Source organism: Pseudogymnoascus verrucosus, assembly GCF_001662655.1.
Source record: "Pseudogymnoascus verrucosus strain UAMH 10579 unplaced genomic scaffold scaffold_77, whole genome shotgun sequence".
Taxonomy (NCBI): domain Eukaryota; kingdom Fungi; phylum Ascomycota; class Leotiomycetes; order Thelebolales; family Thelebolaceae; genus Pseudogymnoascus; species Pseudogymnoascus verrucosus.
Genome location: NW_017263728.1, coordinates 62,845 through 79,532, shown reverse-complemented (window position 1 = coordinate 79,532; position 16,688 = coordinate 62,845). Strand labels below are relative to the sequence as shown.

The 16,688-nt window shown below is 50.4% G+C and overlaps 6 protein-coding genes across 6 annotated transcripts; 3 read left to right on the top strand and 3 right to left on the bottom strand.

The window, feature by feature from the left end:
• Nucleotides 1–990: 990 nt before the first annotated feature.
• On the top strand, nucleotides 991–2,193 carry VE01_10267 (uncharacterized protein). The gene is made up of 3 exons (XM_018279670.2): nucleotides 991–1,488; nucleotides 1,569–1,783; nucleotides 1,860–2,193. Exons 1-3 carry the CDS (start codon nucleotides 1,279–1,281, stop codon nucleotides 2,023–2,025), a joined length of 591 nt encoding a protein of 196 aa, XP_018125450.1. The 5' UTR covers nucleotides 991–1,278; the 3' UTR covers nucleotides 2,026–2,193.
• A 1,345-nt stretch (nucleotides 2,194–3,538) lies between these two features.
• On the bottom strand, nucleotides 3,539–5,707 carry VE01_10266 (uncharacterized protein). The gene is made up of 2 exons (XM_018279669.2): nucleotides 4,430–5,707; nucleotides 3,539–4,378 (listed from the first exon to the last, which is right to left on the bottom strand). The coding sequence occupies exons 1-2, from the start codon at nucleotides 4,988–4,990 to the stop codon at nucleotides 3,584–3,586; spliced, it is 1,356 nt and encodes a 451-aa protein (XP_018125430.1). The 5' UTR covers nucleotides 4,991–5,707; the 3' UTR covers nucleotides 3,539–3,583.
• Nucleotides 5,708–5,942: 235 nt separating this feature from the next.
• On the top strand, nucleotides 5,943–7,523 carry VE01_10265 (uncharacterized protein). The gene is made up of 4 exons (XM_018279668.2): nucleotides 5,943–6,333; nucleotides 6,424–6,699; nucleotides 6,782–6,920; nucleotides 7,001–7,523. The coding sequence occupies exons 1-4, from the start codon at nucleotides 6,223–6,225 to the stop codon at nucleotides 7,351–7,353; spliced, it is 879 nt and encodes a 292-aa protein (XP_018125455.1). The 5' UTR covers nucleotides 5,943–6,222; the 3' UTR covers nucleotides 7,354–7,523.
• Nucleotides 7,524–8,095: 572 nt separating this feature from the next.
• VE01_10264 (uncharacterized protein) lies at nucleotides 8,096–9,683 on the bottom strand. Its single transcript, XM_018279667.2, has 5 exons — nucleotides 9,531–9,683; nucleotides 9,217–9,461; nucleotides 9,012–9,159; nucleotides 8,686–8,958; nucleotides 8,096–8,620 (listed from the first exon to the last, which is right to left on the bottom strand). Exons 1-5 carry the CDS (start codon nucleotides 9,615–9,617, stop codon nucleotides 8,291–8,293), a joined length of 1,083 nt encoding a protein of 360 aa, XP_018125428.1. The 5' UTR covers nucleotides 9,618–9,683; the 3' UTR covers nucleotides 8,096–8,290.
• Nucleotides 9,684–10,259: 576 nt separating this feature from the next.
• VE01_10263 (uncharacterized protein) lies at nucleotides 10,260–14,672 on the top strand. Its single transcript, XM_059464140.1, has 4 exons — nucleotides 10,260–10,636; nucleotides 10,689–10,779; nucleotides 10,828–13,800; nucleotides 13,849–14,672. The coding sequence occupies exons 1-4, from the start codon at nucleotides 10,458–10,460 to the stop codon at nucleotides 14,446–14,448; spliced, it is 3,843 nt and encodes a 1,280-aa protein (XP_059319248.1). The 5' UTR covers nucleotides 10,260–10,457; the 3' UTR covers nucleotides 14,449–14,672.
• Nucleotides 14,673–14,822: 150 nt separating this feature from the next.
• NAM9 (mitochondrial 37S ribosomal protein nam9) lies at nucleotides 14,823–16,561 on the bottom strand. The gene is made up of 3 exons (XM_018279665.2): nucleotides 16,432–16,561; nucleotides 15,905–16,351; nucleotides 14,823–15,848 (listed from the first exon to the last, which is right to left on the bottom strand). The coding sequence occupies exons 1-3, from the start codon at nucleotides 16,465–16,467 to the stop codon at nucleotides 15,018–15,020; spliced, it is 1,314 nt and encodes a 437-aa protein (XP_018125429.1). The 5' UTR covers nucleotides 16,468–16,561; the 3' UTR covers nucleotides 14,823–15,017.
• Between the last annotated feature and the right edge of the window lie 127 nt (nucleotides 16,562–16,688).

Sequence of the window (16,688 nt, the reverse complement as noted above, 5' to 3'; positions counted from 1 at the left end):
CGAGTATAAAAAGCACTCTGGAGGCGCAAGAAGTCGACAAGATGTAAACAAGTTTTATAAGCACATTGACGTCCCCAGTAGTCCAGTCGAAGTTACTATAATGTTTAAGATGGCAAAGATAGATGTGTCAGAGAGTGACCTCGGGTTTATTAACGGGGACAATGATGAGAGTTACGTATCTATGCACACAAATAAGCAGAACCAACAGTGAAGCTCCCTGTCATTGAACCCCTGCTGCTGTCACCGCAGATGCATGCCACCGTCAGCGTTTCTCCCCGCCACTGCCACCCCCTTCCCAACCCCAATGGGATAGGGAATCTCAACCACGCTTGTGGCGGGCTCTGGATTTTTGTCTCTGTTCGGAGGCCCAGGCGCTCCATAGACTGTGTGACACGTTTGGTTTGTGTATTGAGGATTGATCAGGTACTGTGGCGGGTTCATACATAGCCATTTTTTTGTCCGAGATGATCGCTTGTGGAAAGGGGGAAGTCCGGGCGAGCTGGGTGGTGGGGATTGGTTTGGATCGGAGAATGGGATGGTAAAACAATGAATCGCACACTGGACCTCCACATATCGCTGACGCGGCGGCTACTATCTCTTTACATTTATGTCCGAGTTTTATTCCGCTTGCGATTATACCCTCTTTTCTTCCTCTTAATATATGGTTACAATAGTTTTATGATGTTGTCGCAGATTTTATATATATATAACGTATTTCCGAGGCGAGCTAGTTACCAAAACACTAAAATCTAACTATTACTATAACTACTATAACGCTACCCTACATAATGACCTTTATTTAATTGTATTTGATTCCTAGCGCCTCTTACACGTACGCACGTACGCACGTACGAGTATTATGTCCTATTTTCTTACATTATAAACGAGGCAGAAGCTTGGCGAGCGAGTACGAGCGAGTACGAGTGCGAGTGTCCGAGTCCGAGTGCTGACGACTCGATATCACCAAAAAACTTTAATTAGAGCATTGAAGTGACGAACGCTGAGGTCCTCTATACCTATTTTATCTTAAAATTCGGTATACAGTAAGACAGCATGATTCAGCTAGCATGTAGGTTTCTTGGCTGTAACGCACACTGTTGCTAAGCCTCAACAATCTTTGATTATATAACTAGGCATCGACTCGCCCGAGTCTCATTGCCTCAATTATCATTACAACCTCAACTCTCTTACTCTCTATCCAACAACCCCAGAAGAGGCTACACAAGCTCCCCAGAGTCACGCTAAATCAATTAGAAAATCCATTCGGCAACTGCAACGATGAATTGGATGAAAGGCTCATTTCAAACCCGTCACAAAATCAAGCTATGGTGCCATCTGGTGGCTCTCGCCCTTGCGGCAATCGTTACTGGAATTGCAGGCGGCCGCATGATACTTACCCAACAGCAGATGAAGGCGGCAGCCGCTGCTAGTGGTGTTACTGGGAATGGTGGTCGCCGGAGCATGTCAGGGCAGATTGCACTTAGCATGGTAAGTTATATATCCTTCCACCTCCTGATTGCTGAACGCATCTGCAAAAGTTCATGGACTGACAAGTGAGGTGCAAATAGGGAGCAAAGAGTCTTATGTTCATTACATACCAGCTGGTCTCCGGACACACCAAGTTTTTGAAAGAGAGGTTAAAGGTGAACATGATTCTCAGCTGTATAGAAGTTGTAGCCTGGCCGGCAGTTGTGGCATTCACCGTTCAGGGGATTATAAAGAGATGTGTAGGGACGACTTGTATTTTGAGTTGGGTCTTAGTTCCCTTGGCTGTGGCCATCAGGTATGTGCTATCTCCCCAATTCTTCCTACTCAGTTACGCTCGTCATTTTGAAGTCTAGATCTAATGAATGTCATAGTCTCGTGTCTACAATTGGAGCTTACATTGCCGTGGGCGACTGGTTGTATCTTAGAGGAAATGGCCCCAAGCCTAAAGCGGCCGCAGTTGAAGAGGTGGACATGGAGTCTATGGGCTCGCGTGGTCGACTTCACAACGAGGACAATTATCGACCAGGTAGACATTGATAAGAACTATCATGTCTAGAAGCTAGCCCTTTCAAGAGCCGGTGACATGGCGCTGGCGTAAAGCTAGTGTAAAGCTGGTGTAGCTGAGGCAGAGGATATCTCTACTAGGGATTAATGGGGAATACGGCGTTCCACACCCAAAAACGGGTGATATAGAACATATAGAACATATAGAATTGATTTAATTATCTACCTATCTTACTGGGCTACGTGACTATATACCTGATTCCTGGGGGTGGCCAAAACCCTGAGTTTTGGTCGGTCTCACTTCAACTGCCCAGCTGAGACCAAGTGAGCCGCCTGGGAAACGCCCAAAAATAGGGCCATTTCTTGGGCAAATCCTGGATCATCCCCGGAATCTCCAACAATCTCAAGACATTTTTATGAAGTACACATGTGTTTTGTCACGCCTTGCGTGCTGACCTAACTGTACTAGCACACGAGGTGTTCTAGAGCAGTAGAAGTGCTACATACTGCGTGCTGACCCTAATAAACCCGTAGCACACTTAGGTCAAGCCCGATCGTGTGCCAGCAATGGTGAACACGGATTTGATCACGTGCTGATCATTTCTATTGTGATCCTAATGTGGCTCTGCACTTTTTTACGTAGTGGATTATAGAAGATAAGAGCAAGGCAACTGAACAAGGTACGTAAGCTAAAAACGGCACAAAATTGACAGCAAAACGTTGCCACCTCACCCCGCTCACCCTACTCACTCACCCGTCAACTCACCCTGCCCACCTTCGCTGCACCCCAAGATCACCCTTAAGGCAGCAAGGGGCTCAAATTCCACGCTATGCCTATTGGCACGATTGATAGTAATAAGCAAGTGGATTACAAGCTTGTGTGTGGCAGATCGGACGGGATGCCCGATTCTCTTCAGTCTATGGCCGTATGTGATTATCCTTCTGTGACGGGGCATATATACTACTTTCCATCCCACCCCCCTCCCATATCATCACATCATCGTTAAATCTAGGCCATTCTCCCCTCTCTTACCCCTTTCTCGACTTTAACGATCAAACAATACCAGCTCAATACAACACAATTGAGCGTCACAGGAGAACGAGATAGAAAAAGACGGTCCCTAGAATCGGTTCAAGCTGCATAAATATTTGTTAGGTCTCTAATGTTATGGCGGTAACTGCCCTTTATATTTTTGACGACGTTCTCACCGCCAGAAATGGGCTGAGTCACGGTCTCAAGGGGATGGGATTCCCGCCTTCGCTGGCTAAACTGTTGTATAGTAATTTTCATCCAAAGTATCAAAGGGCTATGACCTCAACGCTGGTGTGTTTCCGCAATACACACACCATGGTGGTCAGGGTGGCGTCCTATTGTCATTATATGCGCTTCCAGGAATGATTCCGTACGCCCGAACTACCAGAGTCGGTATTAACATCGCATGAACAGTTTCCACAAGCATGAGAGTATTTTATGATTAATAAGATACTTTATTGAAAATAAAAGGTCATATAAGTGTAAAACATGAATTCAATAAATCCAGCACACTGCACCTTTTTTTGTCACCATCACATCATCATCTTCATCCGCCATCTAAAACTTGATTGGGTTAGGCATCACCTGCGGTTTCGCCTTGTTGTTGGTCTTCTCCAAGATCAAGTGATCGAACGAAGGCGACCACTCAACACGCGGCGTGAAGGGCGCAAAATCCCACAGGTACCCAAGAGTCCTCAAGATCGACGTAGCACTGTACGACACAGTCTCGCCATCGCTGTTAACACCAAGCTTCTCAACGTACCCCGAAGCGACCCAAGGGGAGATGATCCAGGTTGGCAGACGGCCTCCAAGACGGTCAAACTCAAAAGTGTACTGATCCTTATCAGGGGTAGCGACGGTGTAAGTCAGGTTATCTGGGCGCGGCGCAAGCGGTGGCGCGACGTGGTCATGGAAACCTCCAGTCTCATCAAAAGTGACGATGAAGAGGGTGTTCTCCCACTGCGGCCCATTGCGGATGGCATCGTACATCTGCTTGAGGAGGACCTCTCCGTCAGAGACGAGGCCAGTGGGGTGCATAGAGTTGGTTCCGACACCGCAGCACGAGGGGTTGACGTAGGTGAATTGCGGGAGGCGGCCGAGGTAGGCGTCCTGGTAGAACTCGCTGAGGGACTTCATCTTCGTCTTGGAGTCGCCGCTGGCGACGGTGGAGGCGAAGTACATGGCGTCGCCGCCGCCGGCGACGGTGGCGTAGTTCTTCCAGGTGATGTTTTGGGAGGACAGCTGCTCGAAGATGGAGTGCTGGGTTAGAGCGCTCTTGCCGAAGTCGGCGTCGTTGGTTCCGTGGCCGGCGGAGGTTCCTGAGACGATGTAGGCTCTGTTGGGGTTGGTTGGCTGGGATGAGGGTTAGAATATGGGAAGCTTCTTATGGAGTTTATCACTTACGCCGGGGTGGCCAGAGTGCCAGTTGTTGAAGGTAACAAACTCCTTGGTGAAGCCAGTGATGACGGGAACTTGCTCCTCAGTGTAGTAGTTCATGACCTGGTTAGCAAGGACCGATTGGTCTTGCTTAGCAGAGTACAGACGGAGCTGTTCATGGACGAAACCGTTCATCGTAGGCTTAAGCTTCCCTGCCTGGATGGCAGCGTTGTCTGGCAAGAAGGTGCCGTAGAACTCAATATTGTTTCCTGGGACGCCGTGATCGGGGTCGTTGAGGATGGAATCGTAGTCCTTGGGCTTACTGCATGCCTTGCCCTTAGAGGTGTCCGTGAGGTTGAGGGGGTTGCAGTATGGGCCATTGTTGACGGAGTTCTCAATGCCCTTGGTCTTCTGTCCACCGAGGAGGTTGTCGAGCGAACGATTCTCCATGGTGATGAGGACAACATTCTTGATCTTGTCCTTGAGGTTGGCGATGGATGCTTCCGAACCGGCCTTGTTGGTCTTGGGGGCAGCTTCAATGGTAGCTGCAAAGGCAAGGAGCCCAAAGACAGCAGCGGTGACCTTCATCTTGTGAATTTTGAGGTGTAATTTTCAGATGAATAGAGTAGATGCCTTGGGAGGATTGTTTCCTAGGTCGTTGAGGAGGATTCTTCTCACTTTATATAGTTATCCTCAACAACGATTGCTCCATGGTCCCATATCTCATCGGCAACTTTCTTCCGAGCCCTCAATATGCAACTATGCTTCAGCATACTTCTAGAAGCTCCCGCTTCGATGATCCCTATCACTTTCTGGCGATCGCTGCATTGCAAGGTAGCATATTTTCTCCAAGCGTCAGAACGTGGCTCGGAATACACGCTCATTGTCTCCAACCAGGAATTGCTCTGCGTCCCGTCACGGCCTCGAACATTCCGACATTCCGACATGAGGGGCTGTCCTCCCCCACGAACACCACGCCTGCATACGATCGGCACGGGCGACAAGGAAATGTGATAATTCGTCAATCTCGAGGTTGGGGATAGCATTCACCCCCACGTGAAGCGGCAGCATAACTGCATCTAGCAGATAAGACAGTAGATCATTATATATAAATTAGCTTAGCATATTAGCGGCGTTGCTTCAATTCTGGGCGTTCTGCCAATGACGACTTTGACATTGCCAATCATCGCCAGTGAGCGAATCCCTTGGCCCACGTTCCTGTCACTCGGTTGATTGTTCCTGCGCTATGCTATACAATAAGCAAGCTAAGCAACACCAGCCGCCCTCCCCGCTGCGGCTACAACGTTACAATGCGAGGTAGAATATGCTTCAAAGTGGAAAAATAATTAAGAATTTGTTTTCTACTCTGTTGTAGAACTCCACAAAGAACTTCTCACGTGTATCGCATCACATGACCATGGGTAGCGTAGTGCACGTGAGGGGAGATCGACAGTTCGTATAGAGTCGGACTCGTATAGACTCGGACTTGCCTCATTCGTATTTGCTTCGCCGCAGTAATCTCTTTCCGCGCCGTTCATTTGTTGGTTACACTTCGATTCCACTGACAGGTATTGGCGTCGACTTGGCAGGGCGTTAGTGTTAAATGGCGGAAATATAGTTTAGTCACTGTATAATACCGAGTTATCGCGACTCTTTTTATCGTTTGCCCCTGGGTTAGTTCTGACAGACCTCAACCTCGTCCGCCCCTCGTCCGCCTTGTCAACCCCACAGTCACTCGTTAATCTCACCATTCACTCGCTGATAGTCGTCATTCACTCATTTTTATTATTTATTTTTAATTAATATTATAATTAATCATCATGGCGCGATTGTCTACTTCGTTAATGCTCTTCTGCCTCCTCGGCAGCACTCTCGCCGTTGCAAGGGAACCATACGACCAGGAGACGCAAAATGCTGACGCAACTTGCGATGTGAGTAACTATCATGCATGCACTTGGTTACATACCAACTCTCCCAAGTGCTATGGGCTTAGTGTAGCTAATATATTTCTTCCTCATTAGAATGGATGCTTCTCAAAGTACTTTACCAATATGTGCTCAGATGACGCAGGGTGCTTGTGCAACCAGAAGGAGCATCGTGAGGGATACCTTTGCTGTATGGCAGAGAACTGCGCCCCTAGAGTCTATCCAGAGGCCCTCATACGGACTTCCTTGGCATGTGAAACCAGAAACTTGCCTTACGAATTCGATGTGGAGAAGGTCTGCGGCATTACCCTGACTACCACCTACGCTCCTCCCGTTCCTACCAACACTGCTGAGGCTGCATCGGATTGCGACGTGAGTAACAATCTTCCTTGCACCTATATATCGACGTCCGAGTTCTATGAGTTTAGTAGCTAATATGTTTCGTCCTCATTAGAACGACTGCTTCTTCAATAGCTTTGCAGGCGGTTCCTGTACAGATGACCCAGCATGCATGTGCAACCAGCAAAAGTATCGTGAGAGATACTTTTGCTGCATGGCCACGAACAAGAACTGCCCCAGTTCAGTCTTTCCCGGTATGTAAACTTTCTTTCGTTTTTGCTATCCTTTATTGTCACCTACGCCGAATTGCAGCTAATTGTTTGGTACTATCTAGACGCTCTCGAGCGCCACACCTCAAACTGCGCAGGGAGAAACATCCCATTTACTTTCGACGTGGAGAAAGTCTGCGGCATTAAGCTGACTACTTCATCTTCTGTTGTGCCAACTGCTACTCCTACCGCCGCCAGCGACTCCACCAAGTCGTCAACTTCGGAAACCACCAGCAAGGCTTCGACTCCGGACAGCACTACCAAGGGTTCAACTCCTGACGAGGCTTCGTCTTCAAGCGCCTCCGAGGCTTCATCTACAGAGAGCGTTACTCCTGTACCCAACAGCGCGCCACAAGCGACTGTCATATTCAATGGTGTTGCAATTTTTCTTGCTGCGTCTGCAATGCTATTCCTGTAGATGGGAATAGGATCCAATAATCACATTCTCTGTTTATCTAGTACGCGATTATATAATAGATAATAGATAATATTACGTGTTGGGTTCGGGCAATAGAGCTCGGCCACCTCAAACGTTTTATTTTTTGAAAACCTGCGGTATATATGATATCGGCTCAGTTGTCAGGGTGGTTTGCGGGTGGGAGTCTAAGGGAATGAGAGAACCCCAAAAGTTTCCATCTTTGGCTCCAACATCTGTATTATATGGAAGACAGAATTGTACGTGTAGCTCCCGGCAATTTTTTTCATTCCTTGCGTCGGCCTCTGCTATGTTGCCCCTCGCCCATAGCCCCTCTCACATCACATCATAAGTGGGTCGGAGTTGGGCTGACAAGCGCAGGTATATCTGTGAATGAGTCTTTCAATGGTTTCATAGAAAGTAAGGGGCCGGGCCATACACGGCGATTCAATTATCCTCATCTTCCTCACAGAGTTCGCGGAGATATTAGTGGAGCACCAGGCATGTACCTGAGAATATGGGAGTCTTGTAACAGTACAGCGGCACGACAGTAAGAGGAATGCGACAACAGCAACAGCCGGTGACAACAGGGTCCGGTGGCAGCAAAGCATACAGTGTTGAGAAACGAATAGCAGCCCTCCATACCGATGCCCTTATTCTCGGCTTTCCTTCCCAGCACATCCTGTGACATCCATGAAAGTAAAAGCAAAACCAGAACAAAGCACGGTCAACCTCTCTCTGCCGCCTTCTTCGAATAAAAAGTAAAATATACGGATATTATCACCCATGGCTTCCATTTGTCGATGTTCGGTTTTGTGACGTGATTGTTAATTGCGATTTTTTTCGGGTATAGTTAGATATTTATAGCGCTATAAAGAACTTTTTACCTCAAAAAACGTAACGAATCCAGAAAGCAGAGCAACGCCCTTAGGGCCTGCGACTAGATTACCTTCGCCTCTATCATATTTCGAACGGTGTCAGTGACACTAGTCTCTAGATCAATATACTCCCAGCGTCGTTCCTTTGTTCCCTTGGAAAGAATCTCCAGACTCAGCTGCGTATCCCATCCGGTCGGATGCACTCCTAGCGGGAGGACCTGCGACGGGTTTCCTTTAGGGACCCTATCCCGCAGGGCAGGAAAATTCTTCCTAATGATATTTACGACCAATTGCGGCGAGATGAGGCCTGAGATTAGAAGAATCCGCTGCCCGCTGGCGTTGGTGTTTGTCAAAGCATCAACATGGCTTCGAGCCACATCGCGGACATCCACCTGTCATAATAATTAGATCGGGGGCGGGAGGGAAAGGGGGGAAACCATAGGTCAGTAGAGCTTACGAAGTGGTAGAACGGAAACGTCACCCCTTCAACCTGCTGATGGGTTCCGTCAATAAAGCTAGCGATCGCAAAGTGATTTGTCTCGTTAATAGACTTGGGGCCAGAAATCGGGTGCGTCATTGGTCCAGTAATGATATCCGGATTAATGACGACAAGGTCAAAACAAGGCGACTCTGATTTCATAAATTCCCAAGCCGCAGACTCCGCTCGTATCTTAGAGACGTTGTATCCGAGAACCACGTCCTTTCTGGCGATGGCATCCTCAGCTGTGACCTATGCCTAGTCAGTGAGGCGAACCTTGGTGCCCTGCGTGTAGTTGCCCGTACCGGGTTCCAGTCTTTCTCAGTATAGGGCCGGCCTTCCTGCGTGATATCCTCAAATGAGTTCAAGACGGATACTGCGCTTCCTAACAGGACGAAACGTTTCAGGTTTGCGCCACCGTGGTGATGGGCACTCTTGAGAATCTCTGTGGTCCTGCAGATAGAGCATGTTAATTAGGTCTAGGCCGTAAGGAAGTCACACGTAGCTTACCCTCTTACGGCTGGCTCGATAATTTCCCTTTGAATATCTTCGAGTCGGAAGTTCACGGGGGATGCCGTGTGGATTATATGGGTGAAAGGAATTTTCGAATTAATGAACAGTTCGTCAAATGGCTTCGCTGAGGTGAAATCTGCGACAATTGCAAATTCAATCTTGCCCTCCCATGAGGGGTGGGTTCTTACGATCTCAGCGGCCTTTTCCTTTGAGCGCACTGTCGCAGTAACAGCATATCCACGCTAGCAACAGCACTATCATCAGATATATGACCTTGACTGCCGACCCTAAGAGGAGCGATATTCACTTACCGCGAGCAAGATCGTTAGTATATGCGAGGCTACAAAGCCGTTCGCTCCTGTCAACAGGACGTGGAAGTCGCTATCCTTGGGTGCCATGGGTTAGAAATGATATTCTCTATAGGATCGATAAAGGATATTATCTTTAAGGATTGATGTCTACTGTGTTCATTCGCACTGTACATATACGTCTAAGAGGTCTCGTAATCAGCTACGACAAGACTAGCATCAATAACGTCACCATGACAATATACGAAAACCGGCTGGTACAATAGACGCAAACCCTCCATTTTTAACAATAACAGGTTGCGTATGCTCGAATAACATTAGCTACATGTAACTAAGGAACTAGGGTCCCAGATACGATTTATGGGAAAGAAGTTCACCTCTACTAAACAAGTTGATCTAGTAATTATACTGATAAAACATAATCTTAGTTATATTCACAATAATAATTGCATAATTTACAATTCAATAAATATACCAATTATATATTAACTTTCATTTTGTATAAATTCCTAGGCCGCTTAACAAATATCTAGGATTAATATACAAGCAGCCATCGTGGGCTGTTGACCTCAAGTTGTTGATGTTATCGTACGACAGGCTGGTGTTGGTTGTGTTGTTCTCAGTTCTCAGTTCTCAGCTCCTTGAATTCAGCTCGTCTTGAGGTATCGAGTCACGTGGTGAGGCAACTGCACTAGCGCGTCCCACCTTTCGCGTATGCCAGGGTAGCAGCGACCAAAACAAACCGGCCTCACCACCATTCAACAACGACAAAACAGCGATATACTCGACGAAAAACGACTATCAACAATCGACAACAGCTCGAAATCATTGCGATGCTGTGACGCTACGACTCTACAGCTTTACAATTCGAAAAGCCGCGCGCGCGTCGAAGAATAGAGCCCATATAACCTTTGTTTACATCCCGTCAAGATGGCCACCGGACGCTTAACTACGAGACTTCAGGTCGGATCAGCAGCATGGGTGGCGGAGGAGAGGTCATCTGCGGTGCAGATTGCAGATGCGGAAGTGGAGGAGTTTACCTTCTCTGCACGTAACGAGCTGGACTGGTTGAACGAGCACATGGCGGAGATATTCAATGAGAATCAGATGTAGGTTGACGTGGCTTTTGCGCCGGCAGTTCGATTGCTAACGCGAACGCAGGAATGTCACAGAGATGTTTAAGACGCCTGGAAAATTACGTGGCAAAACGCCGCGGACAGCGAGGAAGCGGAATCCCTTGGAAGTGAGAGCGGTGAATACATATGCTTCGTGGAATATTGGGCTTGACTGACTGTTATAGCCTCTTTCCGACATCTTCTCGGCATCACCGCGACAAAACGGAAATGGAAGTCCCTTGCGCCAGGTTTACAACGAGCGCCAAGCTCCTAAGTTCAAGGTCGCAGAAGACTTGCCTGTACCACAAGCCGATTTCGCAGTGCCGCCAAAACCAGCACGGGCAGGCAACAACATATTTCAGGATTCGGGTTACCATGGCAGCCAATCTACCCAGGCGGCTGCCTCTATGGTGTTTGAGTCTCAAGAGGCTACGCAAGAGGCAACACAACCATTCACACAGCCATGGAGTCCATCGAGGACACCCGCCAAAGCCAATCTCCTTTCAGTAGTGGATGATGTGCAATCAGAAGAGCGGAGGACAACCGAAGGCTCGTATGAATCTGCAAAAGAAGAGCAGACTATGCAGGTCGCGATGGAAAAGGTTGCGACGGACACTGCCCCAACCCCAAAGCAACCCTTGGAGATGAATTTCGACTCGCCCGAGCAGGCTCGACCGGAATCCCCTGAACTGAAGTCCCAAGAAACGGCTGCGCCTGCTTTGCTAGAAAAAGAGCTACCCCAGCTGCCTGGGACCGAGCAGAAAGAGGCCGAAGTATTTGACGAGGCTGCGACACCATCGGATGGCTCGAGCCCGGTCAGACAAATTGTTCGCAAAAGCAGTCTTAGTTTTGCCGCGCTGCCAGCACGGGAGCCATTGACAACGAAGAAGAGCATGGGCAACCGCCCAAGCCATCTGGAGCAAAACCGAACGAGCTACTATGGAAGAGGCAACGATGACAGAGGCTTCGGGAACGAAGAGGAGGATGAGATGGACGTAGACGCTGCTGAGCCAGCGGCAGAGCCTGCCTCAAAAGCAGCACAGGCTTTTAATAAGACGTACACTCAGCGTCTGCAAGACCAAATCAGTATGCTGGGGCAATCAAAACCGAATGCGCCTAGACCATCGAAGTCGATTCCTAACATTGCCGCCATGGCTGCTCAACAGCAAGAATCTCGCCCGGCAGCATCCCCAAGCCGAACTGAACGCGCGTTTAACGCACCTGGAGCGTTCCCAGAAGATGAAGACTCCTGGATTGGGCCGCCAACCACAGCTGCCCCATCGAAGTCGTTCAGCCCGAGACCTGCATTAACGAAGAGCTATACGACAGAAGTGATGGAAGACATTCGCGGCAAAGAGAGCATTGGTGGGCATGAATTCAACGTCCCAAAGCAGCGTGAAACACGCCAGCCTTCTCCATTACGAGAAGTCGCTCAGCACCGTCCGAATGGCCTTTTCGGCCACGCAAAGTCCCAATCTACGTCTGTTATCCGGTCTCCAAACAAGGCACATGATGATAAGGAGCTTCTCAAGAAGACCATTTCAGTTTCGAACCCGAATCCTGGCGGCGAGCAATCACCTCCTAAGTCGCCTACAAAAAGTTATCGCGAGAGCCCATTGAAGGCGGCTAAGGACAAGCTTTCGTCAATTTTGAAGACTTCCAAGGGACTCTTTGCAAGTAGCGCTGCAGCCAGTGCAGATGCTATGGCGTCAACATTGTCACCACCGCCTGGAAGAATGGCCTACCAAGCGTCAAGGTCAATGGCCGATCTTATGGAATCAACACACGCAACTTCCATCTACCCGTCGCTCAAGACTCAGCCCAGTAGCCAGAGCTTGATACCAGAGAGCCCGTCTAAGAAGGCTACCATACGCAAGGCGAAGGAGAAGGAAGTGAGAGACGCTGAAGTCATGGTGCAACAGCTGAATAAGCTGGATAGAGAACGCGAGAAGGAGGCTGAGAAGGCCCGACTTTTTACACAGCAAGAACGTGAAAGAGTTGCTGCGATGGAACGCAAGGTGGCTGCACAGAAGGAACTGAAGGAACAGGAGAGAAGAGCCGCCGCTCAAAAGGAGGAAGAGAGGAGGCTTGCTGCACAGAAAGAGGAAGATCGACGAATTGCTGCGCAACAAGAGCAGGAGAGGCTAGCTGCCATCCAGAAGGAAGAAGAGAGAAAGGCTTTGGAACGTGAGGCTCTGGCTCGTGAGGCACCTGTGCCACGCGCTACGAGAACGAGTCCACGAAAGACAAAGGCACAGCTTGAAGCAGAAGGCAAGGCTGCCGCCGCTGCTGCTGAATATGCGGATGAAAATGTCGAGATGACGGAAGCTTCGTCGATACCCCAATCCCTCAGTCGTTCGCAAATTGGAAGGCCCAAGGAGCCAGTCAAGCGTCCATTAAGACCTACCGCCAAGCAGCCACCTACCAATTCTCGTGGTGCGCCCGTTGTCATTCGGGTTAACACTGGATCCCGCCCATTCCAGCCATCCAACGCGGCATTGGCTGCTTCTCTTGGCGACTCGCTGCCTCCGGCTGCTCCCCAACCTGTTGCTGGACCATCCAGAGCCAAGCAACCTGTCAGAGGTCTCCACCCAAAGGCATCTGTTGATAGCCTGAAGAGCGTTTCGTCATCAACGACAACGAAAGTCAAGGCTTTGGAAGCCGCTGCCCGTAAGAGGGAGCAGGATGAGCGAGAGGCACAGCGGAAGCGTGACGCCAAAGCTGAGCTGACAAGCCAACTTGAATCAAAGCGCAATGCCCAGCGTGCTTTGGAGAAGAAGCAGGAGTTGGAAAAGGCAAAACTCAACAGGCCTCCTCCGCCACCTGCTCGCCCGAACCCACATGCCGACAAGCCGCTTCCTGCCACCCATCGTGCGGCGGAGCCTGAGCCAGTTCATCGCATGAACCCTACCATGCAGAGGCCCCAAGAAGAGAGCAGAATGAACACTCTCCAGAATACAACAAAGGCACCGCCGAAGCGCCCAATGCCTGCTGACGAAGCTCAATCCCGTCCAACTATGCCGCGGAACGGGCCTTCTTATCACCAAAATGATTCGAAGCGACGCAAGACCGAGGACGAGTTCCTTGATGATGCCATGGAGACTCAGCCTAGGGGAGCAATGGCTCCTCCAATTAGGCAGTCAACCATTCGTCAAAAGGTGTGCAACTCAACAGAACCTCTCCAGACTAAGCTAACCAATTTTCAGGATATCCCAATGAAGTCTCTCTTCCCAACTGGCTACTCTGCCGCACCATCTTCGCACACCACTGTCCACAACGCAATCCCCCAGCACATGCAATCCAAGCCTACCCGCCCCATGGACATGACACAGACCTCCAAGGCACCCATCAACTTCGCACCCAACCCCGCGCACAAGACTCCTGCGCGTCCTCTTGGCCCTGGCCACCCCAACGGCAAGTCGACCTCGAAGCCTTCGGCTAAGTCGTCACCGCGATACATGAACGGCGAGAACATCGAGTTGCCTGAGATCCACACGGACTCTGAAGACGAGGACTCGGATGCAGGCGGTGACTTCGCGGTTCCCGAATGGGCGAACAGCCCTAACCTTGCAGCCGGTATCATGGCGCAGGAGGGCTGTGACCCGACGAGTGTGTTTGGAGCACCAGGGGAGCTGAGGATGGAAGAGGTCTTTAGGAACAAGGAGCGCTGGGGGAAGTTTAGGCAGAGGACTAGCAGTGCCAACTGGAGCGGGACTGATAGGTTGACGGAGGAAGAGATTCAACGCGATTTGGTTGCGAGGGAGAGGCTGAGGAGAGAGGGTGGATGGACGTATGGGATGAGCTGAGGGGTTGAAGGGGTTGAGTGATGATTTGCATGAAGGGGAGGGCGAAGCGGATTATATTTAAGGAGAGCGGTTTGCATATTTACTGTCCTTGCTTGCAGGACATGCATACGATTTTTGGCGTTGGGTGTCTGGATAGTATCTTGAGTGATGGATAGCAGAGCGCTTCCATCTGTTACCTTAGGGTCTTATGAACATATGTTTGGAATTGAAAGTCTTTCTCTATTAAATATCTTCTGGTTACCGTAAACGATATCGTGCTTCGAGTGTGAAGAAACTGTTGAAGGGTAGATGAGGGTCCCGTGTCTCGGCCTTGCGGACCAGGTCCTCATGATCAAAGAAACCCTCGACACTTAGCAGAATTTTAGGAATTGCCATAACTTAGAAGAGCTGTACATTTCTATATAGAAATACATTTTATCTCATTTCAATACCCCAATCATACACGTTCGAAACATTGCACAAACCCCACCTATGATACAAATGCACGCTACACTGCTCACCCCCCAAACTATCTTACCCCATATATCCATCCCTCCACTCCACATTCTCCTCCCCTGTCTTATCCCCATCTACCTCCGTCTCAAGTACCAGTTATAAGCCAGTGTCGAGCTCTTTGACGAGAACGGCGACGGCACCTCCGCAACTCCCGGTCGCGCCACCGGATGCCTCAAGTACACCGCCGCGCAGATATTATGGTTAACCTCCAGGTATCTCGGCACAAACGCAAACGCAGACATATACGGACGCGGCCTCCACGGCGTCGCATACGGCTTACTCGGATCGATCGGGTTCTCACGGACCTCACGCAGCGCCTCCGCGAGCGTCTGGCGGTCCGCCGCAGGCGCCTTCTCAACAGCTGACTCCTTGGTAGCCACGACCTGCGCCTCCAGCGACGGATCGACGGTTCCGGAAGTCGGAGCAGCAGCCGGCTTGGCCTTGGGCAGGTTGGCGAGGGAGAGCTTGGACACCAGCTCGGCGACTTGGGCGTCGAGGTCCTCGGTGGTGGTGCGGTTCACGCCGCCGATTGCGCGGCGCACGGCAGCGGCGAAGGCGCGGATCTCCTGCTTCTTCTTGGCGTTGGGGCTGTGGGCGCTCTTGTCGGCGAGGACGGCGCGCGCGCTGGCGAGGAGGGATTGGAGGTTGTCTTTGTGCTCTTTGCGCTGCTTCTTCTCGACGGCTGCTTCGTCGAGCTCGGGCTCTTCGGCGGGTGTGGCTTCCTCAGAGGTTTCTTCCGAGGTGGTCTCTTCGCGGGGGGCCTTCGCGGCGGCGAGACGCTTGCGGTGGGCTTTGGTTGCCTGGACGTCCTCGACTTCTTTGGGGGCGCCGGTGGCGAAGAGGACGCGGTCGGGCTCGACTTGGAACATGTCGCCGGGGTTGAGGAGGTAGCCGGGATAGGTCATCTAGAGCTGTTGTTAGCCGGTAATTGGCTTGTGTGGAAACTTAACGCTGCTCATACCTTCTTGCCATTGACCTTGACGCCTCCGTGCAGAACATACTGTCGTGCTTGCCTTGCACTGCTGGCAAACAGGGCACGGAAAACCGCAGTGTCTAGTCTCCGCTCCACTGGCGCATATGTCATGCCCATGTAGGGGATCACTTTGCCTCGTTTCATCTGAAGAGCTTTTGCATCCAAAGGTTCACCAGTTTGAAGACCCGAGCCGCGGCCGGCGGCCTGCTCAGATCCATCGTAGCGGGCCATGTATCTGTGATGCATGGGTATCACGGACTTGATGCGGGACGTAAACATTCGCTGCCACTTCTTCTCGCGGATCTGCTCGCCGTGGTAGGCGCGGGTTTCCCTCTTCGCAAACCATTTCTGCTGGAAGTAGGTGCCGCGAACGGCGGCGTGTTTTTGTTGAGAGAGGTTGTAGAGATTGTTTTTGCTCATCGACATGCGGATTTTCTGGCAGGTTCAGATGGTTAGCAGGCGCACACGGGTGAAGCGTTTGGAGACGCGGAAGTTGGGGCTGGAATGAAGCTTACTGGCAACTTGAGGCCATGGAAGCGTTTTGTCCTCATGATGAGCTATGTGTATGTGCTGGACTGCGGGAATTGGAAGCAGCACGCGGCAAGTCAAGACCCAATTCAAGCACGAGACGACGTTCGGGATGCTTCAACCTCGAAATGCAAGCCTCGAAAAATCTCAATGCGGTCTAGCGGGCGGAGCGGCCAAGAACGGAGCGGAGCGGAGGCAGCGGAGGGCGGCGGAAAGCTTTTGCGGAATTTGCAGCCTTGCCCAT